This window comes from Carcharhinus amblyrhynchos, chromosome 9 (genome assembly GCF_965287045.1).
Source record: "Carcharhinus amblyrhynchos chromosome 9, sCarAmb.v2.hapA, whole genome shotgun sequence".
Classification (NCBI taxonomy): Eukaryota; Metazoa; Chordata; class Chondrichthyes; order Carcharhiniformes; family Carcharhinidae; genus Carcharhinus; species Carcharhinus amblyrhynchos.
The window spans coordinates 43,733,504-43,747,930 of NC_137332.1; the positions used below are offsets into that span (position 1 = coordinate 43,733,504).

The 14,427-nt window shown below is 39.3% G+C and overlaps 1 protein-coding gene across 1 annotated transcript in view; it reads right to left on the minus strand.

Moving 5' to 3' along the window:
* The window catches only part of hook1 (hook microtubule-tethering protein 1), a 72,163-nt gene that overhangs the window by 56,078 nt on the left and 1,658 nt on the right, over positions 1 to 14,427 (minus strand). The window contains exon 2 of the mRNA XM_080195537.1: positions 772 to 857. Within this exon, the coding sequence (XP_080051663.1) occupies positions 772 to 857 (86 nt within the window). The remainder of the gene's footprint in view (positions 1 to 771; positions 858 to 14,427) is intronic.

The following is a 14,427-nucleotide window of genomic DNA, read 5'->3' on the forward strand; positions in this document are numbered from 1 at the left end:
TATTTCCTCCTTGATGACGGATTATAACATTTTACCTATAACAGACGTTAAACTAACCGGCCTATAATTCCCTGCCTTTTGCCTGCCACTTTATGTTCATAAAGAGTTAACACTGGGATTGTCCTTTTAGAACCAAGATGAGGAAAGATATTTTCTCTCAGAGGGTTGTGTGACTTTGAAACTCTCTGCCTCAGAAGGCAATGGAAGCCGGGTCATTGAATATTTTTAAGACAGGGGTAGATAGATTCTTGTTAGACAAGGGAATCAAAGGTTACTGTGGGTAGAAAGAAATATGGAATTTGAAACATAACTAGATCTTATTGAATGATGAAACAGATGCAATCTTATTGAATGGCCTACTTCTGCTTCTATTTTGTATATTTGTATGCAGCTGGGGCCACAACTGGCAATGGTACCATCCTAATGAGCACAATAAAAAATCTCACAACACCAGGTTAAAGTCCAACTGGCTTATTTGGAATCACAGGCTTTCGGAGCACTCACCTGATGAAAAAGCAGTGCTCTGAAAGCATGTAATTCCAAATAAACCTGTTGGACTTTAACCTGGCGCTGTGAGACATCTTACTGTGCCCACCCCAGCCCAACGCCAGCATCTCCACATCATTATCATGAGGTCAGTGGACCAATTTTCTGCGGTCCTTTTGCTGACCTCATTAGGTACTTACACAACACTGGGATCAATTTCTGTTTTGGTTGTGATCCAATTTCCAACCCAAACTATTTGGGAAATGTCAAAATTGGAAGACTTACATTTGGTGAAGCACCTGGGCCATTGCAGCTCCACTGATCAAATCCTGAACATTTTCACATGCTGAGGACACTTTGAACGTCTGCAACTATGGAGGAAACACTGACATTATACAGTGTAAACTACACAGTTTGGATCATAAACTGTATCAATACAACAAGCAGCTACACAGATTTATTACAGAGTTGGCCAACATAAAATAGCGCACAGCTTAAACACTCAATCCTATTTTCAGTACATCAGAAAAATGTAACAAATTCTTATAACAAAGTAACAGAAGGTAGTCTTTTGCTTCACATTTCATTAGCATTTATGTTACAACAAAGCTTATACTGTATCATTATTCTTTCTCACTTGAGATTTTATCATGTTGGTTGCTAAGACACTGTTAGCTATTGGTGTAAAATGCCTGTGGAACAAATCAAACTTGTGCAACAGGTGCCTAGGAGTGGATGGGCTGTTACCAGAGCTCCAAGATCATATTACATTTACTGCTTTTCTTCCTTAAGAGTCAGCTACTCCCTTCATTTGTGTTAAAAGTCTTTTCAGAAATGCCCAGGCATTTATCATCTTTTTTTTAAAAAAAGATGGGCATAACCTCATGTTGGTAAAACATACTTTACACACATCACATCTCACTGTAAAAAGTCTTATTGCTAATAATATTGAATGAATTAATACTAACAAGCTTCAGAAAAATGTGCCTTAATGTTATGCTTCATTCTTGTCTGTTTTGCCTGAATAATTTGGCACTTAAGCCACCAGCACATTGGTCTAACATTAAATCATAGAATCCGTACAGTGCAGAAGGAAGCCATTCGGCCCATCAAGCCTGCACCGACAACAAACCCACCCAGAGCCAATTCCCATAAGTGCACACATTTATCCTGCTAACCTCTCTAGTATTCAAAGGCAATTGAGGATGGCCAATCAACCTAAATAGCACATCTTTCAGACTGTGGGAGGAAACCAGAGTACCCAAAGGAAACCCATGCAGACAGGGAGAGAACGTGCAAACTCCACACAGACACGGACCCCAAGCCAGGAATTGAACTCAGGTCCCTGGCACTGTGAGGCAGCAGTATACCACAGTGTCACACAATATACTGGAAGGATTGGATCTATTGTACTGATGAGTCTTTTCCAACAGTTCAAATCAAATTGGTCAAACTAAAATTCCTTCCCTAGAAACTCGGGCATGCCCACTTTCGGGTGCTGAGTTTTTACTTTATTTGTTTTTTTTAAAAATGGGGTGTGAGCGTCACTGGTCTATCCCTCGACGGTGAGGTTGGAGTGCCCCGGAAATTGAAACTCGAGTCTCATTATAATGGAACTGATGAGGTGCGGCAGCCCATTGGCAAAGAGAGGAAAGAAAAGGCAAACTTGCACTTACATTACACTTTCCACAACCACAGGAGGTCCTCAAGCACTTCACAGCCGATGAAGTACTTTTGAGGGATAGTCGCTGCTGTAAACGCACAGCAAACTCCCTCGAACAGCAATGAGATAATGACCAGGTAATCAGCCTTTTTAAGTGAAATAAAAATAGAAATTGCTGGAAACGCTTCTGGCATCAGTCAAGATAGAAAAAGAGAACTCTGTTTTCCTATTCTCGACATTGCTGCCTGACTTGCTGAGCATTTTCTATTGTTATTTTAGATTTCTAGCATCCATGGTATTTTGATTTTGTTTTTACAGTGACAGTGATTGAAGGGTAAGTATCGGCCAAGACACGCTCTTCAAAATAGTGCCATTGGATCCTTTTATCAGAGCAGTCAGGGCCTTAGAAAGATTATGGTTTTTTTACAGCTCCATATGTATTTTTGCACATTTCACTTGATGCAGCAACAATGTTGACTTTAAGCCTGCAGGTTAAATGCTAGTTCCTTCAGTGTCAGAATTAGAAACTTAAATACAATGTCTGAACTTGCATCATTGTACATTCTAAGTGGGCTTAGGATGCTTGCTCTTCTCCTCAGAGATTCCTCAATAAAAGGTAAAGACTCCAAGGTTGAAAGCATCAAACAGAAGTTGAGTTAAAAATTAATCAGGCAACATTAAACTTGGGATTTAAAAGCTTGTAGCTTGGTGGAAGAGGAAACCGATTGATATGGAGGCAAATGTTTGAGTTCGAGTGATAAAAATTACCTTAGTTATTTTATGTTTGATATGTCAACATTACTGATTACAAGTAAATTATTAATCCTGCAGTGCTAATGCATGATTTTTTAAAAATATTTTACATTCTTTGAAGATAATTTTAACTTTAATACATTTTTGCAAGTAACTTTTTACTGCAAACACTTAAAAAAAAGCACACATACAATTGCACTAATGGATTAAGATGAAGATCTCAATCCTACAAAGTGAACATAGTTTAGCCTGATTCAGAACTCCATAATTACTTCAGGACTAAGGCTCTGTCAGATTATTTTGTGATAAATTGTTCTACTGTTTTCATTGAATAAATGGATTCATGCAATCACATCAATTACTCATTTCAGACATAAAAATAAATTCCATAATTTACTTTCCTTTTTCACTGAACAGGTTCCTTCCCATAAACTTCAGCATTTTCAACTGGCATTGTCAATTGTTAGCTAACACACTAAAAATATTTTGAAGTGATGGCTATACTTTGTAGAACAGGTTCTGAATGCAAGGAGCACTCGGCATAAAAGTTAAAAATGCAAAACTTCAGCCAAAATATTCATGTAGATGGAGAAGTTCTCCATCTTTGTGAAAATGATGACAAAGGCCCATTTCCAGAAGTCTTGTGCCCAAACCCAGCCTCTGCCATTTTCGCAGGGGAGGGAATGAGGGCAAATTCTAATGTGCACATCTGCAGTTCATGGAGGCAACTCACCTGGTAAATTGCAACTGCCTCTGTCAGATCTGATTTTGCATAGTAGTATGTCATAAATACAATTTGTGTTATTTAAATGTGGTAGGAGAGTGTCTAAAGCAGCAGGAGTTCAGTGGAGAAGCTTGTGAAAATGATCTCATTACATCTTCAGGGAAGGTCAGGTGCCCTTTGGAAGAGATCAAGAGACCTTTTGGATTGTTAAAAGTGGACAGGAATGTGCAAATAATTGCATAACTACACTGGAACCATGAAGTTCACTGGAACCATCAAGGGAACCGTCACACTATCAGGGAATTTAAATGCCTGCCCTTTAAATATTACTGTCTGCAGTGTTAAAAAAGTCAGTGCTTGCTATTTCATTCTTGTCTGTTGACCTAAGCCTTAGGAATATTATTGCAGGATTAGGGCTGCATGACTGGTTTCTGGCTAGATGGACGGCCTGCCTCAATACATTGGTGCTTTATTGAAGATATCAAAAATGAACAAAACAAAAAACAACTTTCTAGGCCTTGCCCCTCACACCCACTCACCATCACACAAATTCACCATGTCCCATCTATGCCAACTCATGCCCCATCTCATGCCCCCATGATCTCACTCCATCTATGCCAACCTATGCTGCTCTAACACCCCATGGTGCCTCATACTCTCCATGCCAACCTACGGCCCTTTAGTTCCAATGCCAATCCATCCTTACACCTGCCATGCCAATTTGTGAATGTCCACCATGGGCAGACCTCAGCTAATCTTATAGATCTTATAGATCCTGGTAAATAGATCTTTTGTTGTTCACTAATGAAGCCTCGGAAAAGTTTATTACTACATTTGGTTACAAGATTAGATTATCCTGGCACATCCTCTGACTCTGATTGTGAGTATCCTGTTTTAATCAAGGCTGAGAAAAATAAAATAATGTACCCACCAGAATGCCTCTCTTTTGGTGAATCAACCCATTTACTCCTCCATGGAGGACTGGACAGATAGTTCAAGCGCCTCAGATATTATTTCCAAGCAAACAAAATGGAGAAGGAGATGAGATTTTAATGCTGCAACTTTATAAGACCCTTGTCAGACCCCACAGAGTACTGTGTGCCGTTCTGGTCGCCTCACTACAAGAAGGATGTGGAAGCTATTGAGAGAGTGCAGAGGAGATTTACAAGGATGTTGCCAGGATTGGGAGGCATGCCTTATGAAGATAGGTTGAGGGAGCTAGGTCTCTTCTCCCTGGAGAGACGAAGATTGAGAGGCGACCTGATAGAGATTCATAAAATGTTGAGAGGTATAGATAGGGTGGATTCTTGGAGGCTTTTTCCCAGGGCTGAAATGGTCACTACGAGAGGACACAGGTTTAAGGTGCTGGGGAGCAGGTACTGAGGAGATGTCAGGGGTAAGTTTTTCACTCAGAGGGTGGTGAGTGAGTGGAATCGGCTGCCGGTGGTGGTAAAGGCGAACTCACTGGGGTCTTTTAAGAGACTTCTAGATGAGTACGTGGGATTTAATGAGATTGAGACTTATAGATAAGCCTGGCAGGTATGGATATGATCGGCGCAACTTGTGGGCTGAAGGGCCTGTTTGTGCTATAGTGTTCTCTGTTCTATGTTCTATGTTCTAAATCCAATTCCCAAATGATGTAGGAGACAGATATATAACCTATTCACAGCCTTACACCCCAATCATTTAGTGAGTCTGTGACTCAGTGAAGGCTGAATTGCAACCCCTACAATCAGTCATATCCCAGAGACTCAAATTCAATTATAAGAATCCCAGGCAAATCAACTGTGATTTACATTGCTAAACTGAAGCAATTATCAAAGCATTGTGACTTTGGAGCCACCCTTAAGATATTGTTATGGGATAGGTTAGTCTGTGGTGAGAGAATCTACGCGGTTCAATAAAGAACACTGGCTGAGTTTGACATAAATTTCAAATGAGCAACAGAGATCGTGTTGGCTATGGAAACTGCTGAAAATGGTACACAAGAGACGCAGAGTACACAAAATGGTACCATTCCACCAGTTATGATGGGAACCAGTTGCCAGCCACGGTACCAAAACTGCAGAAACAGTCATGAAGGGGGAGATGATTTCAGTCACCAACAAAACAAAAAGGTACTCTGTTGATAATGAGATAGTAATGCTTAAAATGGAATGGTAGCGATGTGGAGTTAAACACATTCTTGTTTAAGGAGTTTAAGGAGGATGAGTGTTTTTATTGTCACAAAACAGACATTTGATAAAGCAGTGCAGAACTAAGTCAAAATCATCGCGTTATCGATCAACCAAGATGTTACAAGAATACAATGTGGAAAAACCTAGCACTCATTGTTTTGGTATTCTCTTGGTTAAATTTAAAAACAGACAAGATAGACCCTATTACTGGGTAAATGGGAAGCCTTGTGAGATGGAAGCTGATACAGGAACATCAGCCACTGTGTTGGGCAAGCCTGCATTTCAGTAACTTAGAGAGTCCAACCATTGAACTTGAAGGGCATTTCTGCCAAGTTGAAAGCTTATATGGGGAAGCACCACAATGGTATCTGTAAGTTACAGTCAACTCAGCTCCTGTGATAATGATGATGGCTGATGGACCAATCCTGCTCGGCCACGATTGGTTTAAAGAAATCAAGTTGAGTTGGGCCAAGATTTTTCAAGTGCAGGAAGGGGACTGCCTGAAAATCCCAGACCATCTTCTGTGACGTGTTAGGCAAAATCCAAGGGCTACAAACTCAGATTTACATTGACCCAGAGGTGAGTCCTCAATTCTTTACAGCAAGACCAGTACCATTTGTCTTACAAGAGAAAGTGGATGCTGAGTTAAACAGGTTGAAATAACTAGGCATCATCCAGCTAGTTTAGTTCTTGGAATGGACAAGCAACTGGACAACCTGTACTGAAACTGTACTGATAAGACTACCCACATTTATGGCAATTATTACTAGCTTAACAGTTCGTCAAGCCACCAAGCAAGATAAATATGCAATCCCAAGAACTGAAGACCTGCTTGCAAAGCTGGCACGAAGTCAAGCTTACACAAAGTTGGATATGAGTGCTGCGTACCAGCAACTTGAATTGGATGATGCTTCCCGGGGTATGTCACGATAAACACAGACAAAAACCTATTCCAGTACATACGCCTGCCTTTAACTGGTTCCACAGAGGCTGAACATCTGATAAACTTGGAGGAGGTGTTAAAGAGATTTCAGGAGGTTGGGGTTTGCCTCAAGAAAGAGAAGTGCTCTTTCCAAGCCACTGAGGTGACCTACCTGGGTTTGTTGTTCACGAATGAAATCTCTAAAAGTGCATTCTTATATTGATATTTTTTAAAGTGTAATTTATATATGCTGCTAATTTATAAGGTGTGCTGCCTAATACCAAAAATATTGCTTATTTTGTGAGTTTAGGTGAGGATCTGTACATTGAAAGATGTATGCAAAATAAACTGCTGCAAAAATTTGAGTGAAGTTTGAAATAACTTAAATTCCCTAATTATTAATGCATAGCTTTCCATGTTTTAACTGGGTTAAAATCAAGTCAACCATTTATTGTACCTCATTCACAAGCATTCTCCCATTGCTCCCTATTATACCCACTCTAGACAGATGCATGAAGTTGGAAAATAGGCTGCTATGTATGGGAGGTAGAACAATCCTCGTAGGACCTTCACCTCATTTGCACAAGTGTTCCTCAGAGGAATCTAACAAAACCTTTGGACTATTTAAAGGTGGAAATCTAGCATCATAGATTTTTGCCTATTTTTCTTTAGGTTTGTTCTGAGAAACTGAATGGTGCCAAAGTGTAAAGCAGTGGAGAATCTGCTACACAGCTTTTTAAACACTGGTAATTTTAAAGTGCAGTTACATAAGAACATAAGAAATAGGAGCAGGAGTAGGCCATCTAGCCCTTCGAGCCTGCCCCGCCATTCAATAAGATCATGGCTGATCTGTCATGGCTCAGTTCCACATTCCCGCCCTCTCCCCATAACCTTTAATCCCCTCGCTTATCAAAAACCCATCAACCCGCATCTTAAAAATATTTAGCGAGGCAGCCTCCACCACTTCAACGGGCAGAGAATTCCAGAGATTCATCACCCTTTGAGTGAAGAAGTTCCTCCTCAACTCCGTTCTAAACTGGCCCCCCTTTATCTTGAGGCTGTGCCCCCTAGTCCTACTGTCCTTTCTGAGCGGGAAGAGTCTCTCCACCTCTATCCCATCCATCCCATTCATCATCTTATACGTCTCAATGAGATCTCCCCTCATTCTTCTAAACTCTAACGAGTACAAGCCTAGTTAATTCAGCCTCTCCTCATAGCTCAACCCCCTCAACTCCGGTATCAGCCTAGTAAACCTCCTCTGCACTCCCTCCAAGGCCAAAATATCCTTGCGTAAGTGCGGCGACCAAAACTGCACACAGTACTCCAGCTGCGGCCTCACCAATGCCCTATACTGCCCTATACAGTTGTGAGGGCATTTTTATTTTTTAAAAACAAAATGAAAAAATGGCAAAACATAACTGCTTTAAAACTTCCACAATTAAATATTTGGGCTGAAAATTGAGTATCTAATTTGATACTAACCCAAGTTTCTGTATGTGAATTGATGCCACAACAATATGAAAAACATATCATGCATAGTTTAAGATGTTCCAAAACTGATCTTAGATGACTTCTAGAAAGTTCAAGAAATCTACCCATCTGTTAGGATGAAGTATTGCAATAAACCACAAATGTGTAACTCGAGGAGCTCAGTTTCATTATGTGAACCCATTGACCAAATTGCTGTCTCCTGACTTACTCACAGAAACTCTATCTTATTTAAAAGAAACCTATATAATCTATTTCATTTATTTATGGTAAAAGCCACCAATGACTGTTCCCTTGACCTCAGGGACTAAAAAAAACGGTGCATTAAAATGTATTGATGTCTGAAATATCATTACCATTCACAGAGAAGGGAATTATTTCCTCCTTCCCAAATTAATAACCCATGATTATCAAAGAATCTAAAGTGCACAAGGAGGCAATTTGGGCCATTGAGCCTGCACTGACAATAATCCCACCTAGGTCCTGGGCTATGCCTATAACCTCATATTTACCCTCCTAATCCCCCAACACTAAGGGCAATTTAGCATGGCCAATCAACCTAACCTATGGGAAGAAACTGGAGCATCCAGTGGAAACCCACACAGACAGAGGGAGAATGTGCAAACTTCACACAGACAGTCACCCAAGGCAGGAATCGAACCCAGATGCCTGGTGCTGTGAGGCAGCAGTGTTAACCACTGTGCCACTCCTTTGAGCGCAGCCTTTCATACAATGAGCATGGAAGGGCACCACAAGGTGTTTCAGATCTTTGACAAACCAATTAATTATAAATCTGCTACCTGACAGTACTACCAACAAATGTCGCTAAGCACCTTTAACAGAAATTGCATGACCTTCAGCAGCAGGCTATCTCACTTCCCAAGCAAACCTGAAAAGTTATTTAAATACTTTCTCTGAACTCTTTCAGTGTTAGCAAGTAACTTTGTAGTCTTTATGCTCACAATGGACATGATTATCATTTGAACACATAAGCCAGAGTATAAGCAAGCACAGACTACACTGCTTTCTCCGAAATGTACAAGGGAAAGGATATATTCAACTTCTAAGCCTTCAGATTCTCTGATTCCAGATATCATGCAAGGCAAAAAATCATGTTAATACTTTTTGTGCTTCCTAAATGTTGGTAAATTGCAGTTGATTATCCATTGGAATGATAAAAAGGTTATCAACTCAAAGACTAGTATGGTATGTCTCCACCAGTGAATTATTTTATGCGAGAGACGAAAGACTTGAAAATTTATTGTAACAATCTGGCTGGCAGTTAATTTTTTTCTCTATTTTCTGCTAGGCTGACTGAACAGATTGGCATTAGCCTTGATGAATGTTACAAATAGTTTGATAAGAAAACACAATACTGCTCCCATGTTAACCTCAGTTTTTTAATAAGTTATTTGTCAATGTGTCCTTATAATATCTGTCCTATTTCAGCTAAGAATAGAAAACAATCTTGGGACGGCCAGTTACTTGTCATTTGCTCATCATTACCTGAAATCCTGAAAATCCAGGACCTCACTGTTTACAAAAGAAAAATAAAAGTGAACAACATTTAAAACATTCAACAGGGTGGTCAGCATCTGTGGAGAGAGAAACAGAGCTAAAAATGTTCTGACAGAAGGTCAAGCAGGATATCAAGGTGCCACATTACAGGCACAGTTAAAGTGAATGGAATAAAAGGAGCAATGACAGCATGGTTAGAAAATTAGATGAGTGACAGGAATAAAAGCACAGTGGAAGGGGAAAGGTTGTTTTTGGACTGCAGGAAGATATATTTAGTAGGGTTCCCCAAAGATCAATCCACTGCTTTTCTTGATACAAAGCACAAATGGAAAATTTGCCTATGAATAAAACTTGGAAGTATTTTGACCGGTGAGGAGGACAGTGCAATATATTTAGTTGGTGGAATGGGCAGATACATGGCAGCTGAAATAATGCAGAAAAGTGTGAAGAGATACATTTTTGGAGGAGAGGCAATATATAATAAAGAGGTGCAGGGGTAGAGAGACATTGGGGCATTAATGCTCAAACCATCAAAGGTGGCAGGACAAGTTGAGAATGTGCACCAAAGCAAGGAATTTATAAAAACACGTGTTCAGCCTCAACTGGAGTAATGCATACAATTTTTGGTACTTCAGGCAGATGAGAAGGCATTAGAAAGGGTGCAGAAAAGATTTACAAGAATTGTTCCAGAAAACAAGGGACTTCAGTTACGAGGGGAGACTGGAGAAGCTGGGGCATTCTTCTTAGAAAAGATTGAGAGGAGATTGGAGGTATTCAGAATCATAAGAGATCTGGATAGATTGGGAGAAACTATTTCCACTCCCTGAAGGGTTGAGAATCAGAGTATACCAATTTAAGGTGAATGGCAAAAAGTGACAAAGTAAACTACATTTTACATAGCTGTATGGTTAGGATCTGAAATGCATTACCAGACAATGTGATGGAGGCAGATTCAATCATGGCTTTCAAAGAGCAATTCAATAATTATCTGGAGACAAGATTTGCAGGGCTAGAGGAAAATGAGATTGAGTTTTCCTTACTGAGCGTTCCCATGGACACAATGTCCAAAATAGACTTCTCTGTGCTGGAACCATTCTATGTTTCAGTGATAAGTGATGTCTTTTTTTAATTTTGTATTTCAGTTGTATTCTGCATAAATGCAGATTTTAACTTTAAGGGCTGGATATACAACAATAACTTGCATGTATATAGATCCTTTAACAAAATAAAACATTCTATTTGCTTCACGGGAGTGTTATTAAACAAAAATTGGCACTAAGATACATATTAGGACAGATGTGTTTGAAAACAGCTGACTTAAACAATTTATACTTGTACTCGTGAGTATTTGCAATAGGATATAGCTTTAAGTAAGTTTACTTTTATGCTTCTGTATTTGAAAGGATTAATTACCTCAGTTTGGTTTAGATGCATCTATGGTAATGATGGTTTACAGCATGAACAGGACTTATAGGGAAACTAGATTTTTGCTTTACAACCAGAGACCACTCTGGGACAAAAAGCACCTTTAAGTTAGTTGTGAGCTGGATTCAGGAGCAACTGGACAGGACAAGGGAGCTTCAGAAAACAGAATTCCCAAAAAAAAAGAAAATTCAGAAACCAGGGAGTTGGGACAAAATTAAGCCTCAGTAAGACATTTAAGCTAAAGAAACAAAGAACAAGAAGTTGAACAAGATCCTGTTCAGTGAAGTTAAAATAAAAAGCAGAGAAAGGGTTGAGTTAAAGAGTCAACTGTAAGAGTCAGATTTAAAGTTGGCCAGGTGAAAAGTCAGACATCTGAGGTAAATCAAAAGTTTGCTGACACCATTGTTGGTATGGCTGGGTACCTGAGAGATTATGCGGAAGCCTGGATGCATGGTGGCAATCCAAGCAAGAGGACTACTTAAAAGGAAGATTGAAATCCTGGAGGTGAATCCTTAGTGAAAGCATCCAAGAAAAAGCATGGTTTGTGAAGGGATTTCAAGAGTGCACTTTGAGAGTGAAGTTTGGAAACACTCATTTGGAAGTCAGGGTTCCAGTGAGATTCATTGGCTCAGTGTGATGAACATCTGGGGTATTTGATGAAAAATCCACAGGAGTGTATTGGGTGGCATCTGACGCTTGGTTTCAGAGTGTGTCGTGTCTGATCACAGTTGGCTGTTGGCTTACATGGGTTGCGTATCTATAGAGAACATTAGCATATAAGATGTAATTTGTAACTCGTCTTATATTTACCAACGTGTGTACATCTATGAAGGTGTAGACAGGGTGAAAGAGCAGTGCATTATATTTAATCTTTTCTAGTTTAATAAAGACTTTATTATTTTGTTAAAAGTTAATTGTCAGTCCTGTGTCTCTGCTCATCCTAAACAAAAAAAAACTATGACCTATCAAGTTTGGGTTCCACTCTGGGACCCGACTGTCAAGGAATTGTAACAGATGACCAGAATCTTGATCAAAGAAGTAGGATTTAAGGAGCATCCTAAAGAAAGGATTAGAAGCTTAAATGACAGAACTGGTCCTTCTCGGTTGATCCTTTTTCCTACAAGTAAGCACCCACTGTCTGCATGGCTTTTTACGCTACAGTGACTGCCCAAATCAGAAACTAAGCATTATGAGATAGGAAACTAAATATTTCATTCTTCAATGTCAAAAGGCAAAATGTTGCTGCTCCAATGCAATGAACTACCCCTAGCACCAAACTAATATGTAAATTTAAAACTAAAATTACCTTAATAAAATCATTTAAAAAACTTTCAGTACAAATCACCACTTTAATTAATGAAAGTAAACAATCTAAACAACTGACATTTTGAAATATAATTATCTTTTTTTCAGTCCTAATATGAAATTCATATATTATCCTACTGGCAGTACTCATTGTGTAAACAGTAGTAGATAGAACATGTCACAATTTTGAGTGACATCGCTTGATAGTCATTCAGTAAATTGTTGGTATATAGATTATGTCACAATTTTGAGCATTGCATTGGTAATGATTCACAAAGATCTTATTAAGAATAATCAACAACAAGTAATCACTATGTGAAACATGTCATCACTGTGTTCTATCATCCTTCATCCCCCTTCTTTCCTCTCCCACAACTTCCAAACTTAAAACTACTCTCTAAAAAAGATTTGACAGGGAACAGGCCATTTAGGGCACCATACTACATTCATCTACAGTGGTTAGCATTGCTACCTCACAACACCAGGGAGGCAGGTTCAATTCCCAGCTTGGGTCACTGACTGTGCAGAATCTGCACATTCTCCCCGTCTCTGCGTGGATTTCTTCCGGGTGCATCGGTTTCCTCCCACAGTCCAAAAGATATGCTGGTTAGATGCATTGGCTGTGCTAAATTCTCCCTCAGTGTACCCAAACAGGCACTGGTGTGTGGTAACTTGGGGACTTCCACAGTGACTTCATTGCTGTGTTAATGTAAGCCTACTTGTGACATTAATAAATAAACTCCATCTTTTAAACAGGCCATATCAGATGAATGACCAAAGTTAGGTCAAAGAATAAATATTCAATGACATCAATCTAATATTACAAGCTGCATTATTAAACCCTGACTGGCATTTCACAGGTGACTAGTTTCATGTCGGTTGCAGTGTAACCATAAATACAACATTAGCACAAACATAGGCTGCCATGAAACCATGTCTACATCAATCCTCAAAACTTTCAATCACATCCACGCCAAATGTTCATCCATTGTCCCTACAAAGGAGCTCCTCAGTGTTACATTGAGTTATTTGGTACTACCAAATTTGAATATTGTTGAAAAGAGAGACATGTTGCCAAAGCTTTTCATCCTGCATTTATCAAGACAAATGCAAAAATTCCAAATTTCAAATGATCATAACAGTTTATATTAGAGGAGAAAAGGAGTGCTAATTGGTTGACTCTGTTTAGTTGGGGCATTGCTGTGAAGAAAGTAATGGGGAACTATAAGCTTCCTAAGCTCCTGGATAACTCAAAATAGGTACAAGGCTTCAGCATATTCCTTTTCTTTGCTGAGAACGAGTCCTGGCTAATGAATGCAAGTTTCTTCTAGCAAGTGAACATTAACCCCACTACGAGCTCAACCAATCATCTTAAATTGTTAGTGTCGATATGAGCACACTGAACATTGCTCAGCAAGTGTTGTCCAACTGTGGACTCACATCTAATGGCAGACATTTTGGTGCTGGTGTGATACAGGTATTTAGGGCATACATCCCAACGATTGGCTGATTGAATCAAACAGCATGTCCCTTTGGCTGCACATATTAGACAGAGTACAGGATGTAGTTAACCAGCCCAGGCTAGAAACTTAAAAGAAAACATCTACTGTTAAATATGATTCCACAATCTATTGTCCACAGATAATAATCCAGCCATTATCTGTATGGCTAGATAAATGAATCTAGCCATACAGGTTGATCTAATAATCACTGATTTACACTCTATACTGAGTATACCAATCCTAAATTAGCATGCCATTAAATCTTATAGTAATTTGTAGGGTTCAGAAGAAGTACAATATACTTTTGTAAAATTAAAATACAGGGAAAGAAAACACCATTGGGCAAAGCAGAGAATATAAAAAACTTTGCTTTCACAGTGTCTGATATTGTCTGACTGCCTGGGTACAGATGATCATGATGAATCATCTTTATTTTTAAGCAATCTTGATCTGTATCCTGTAGC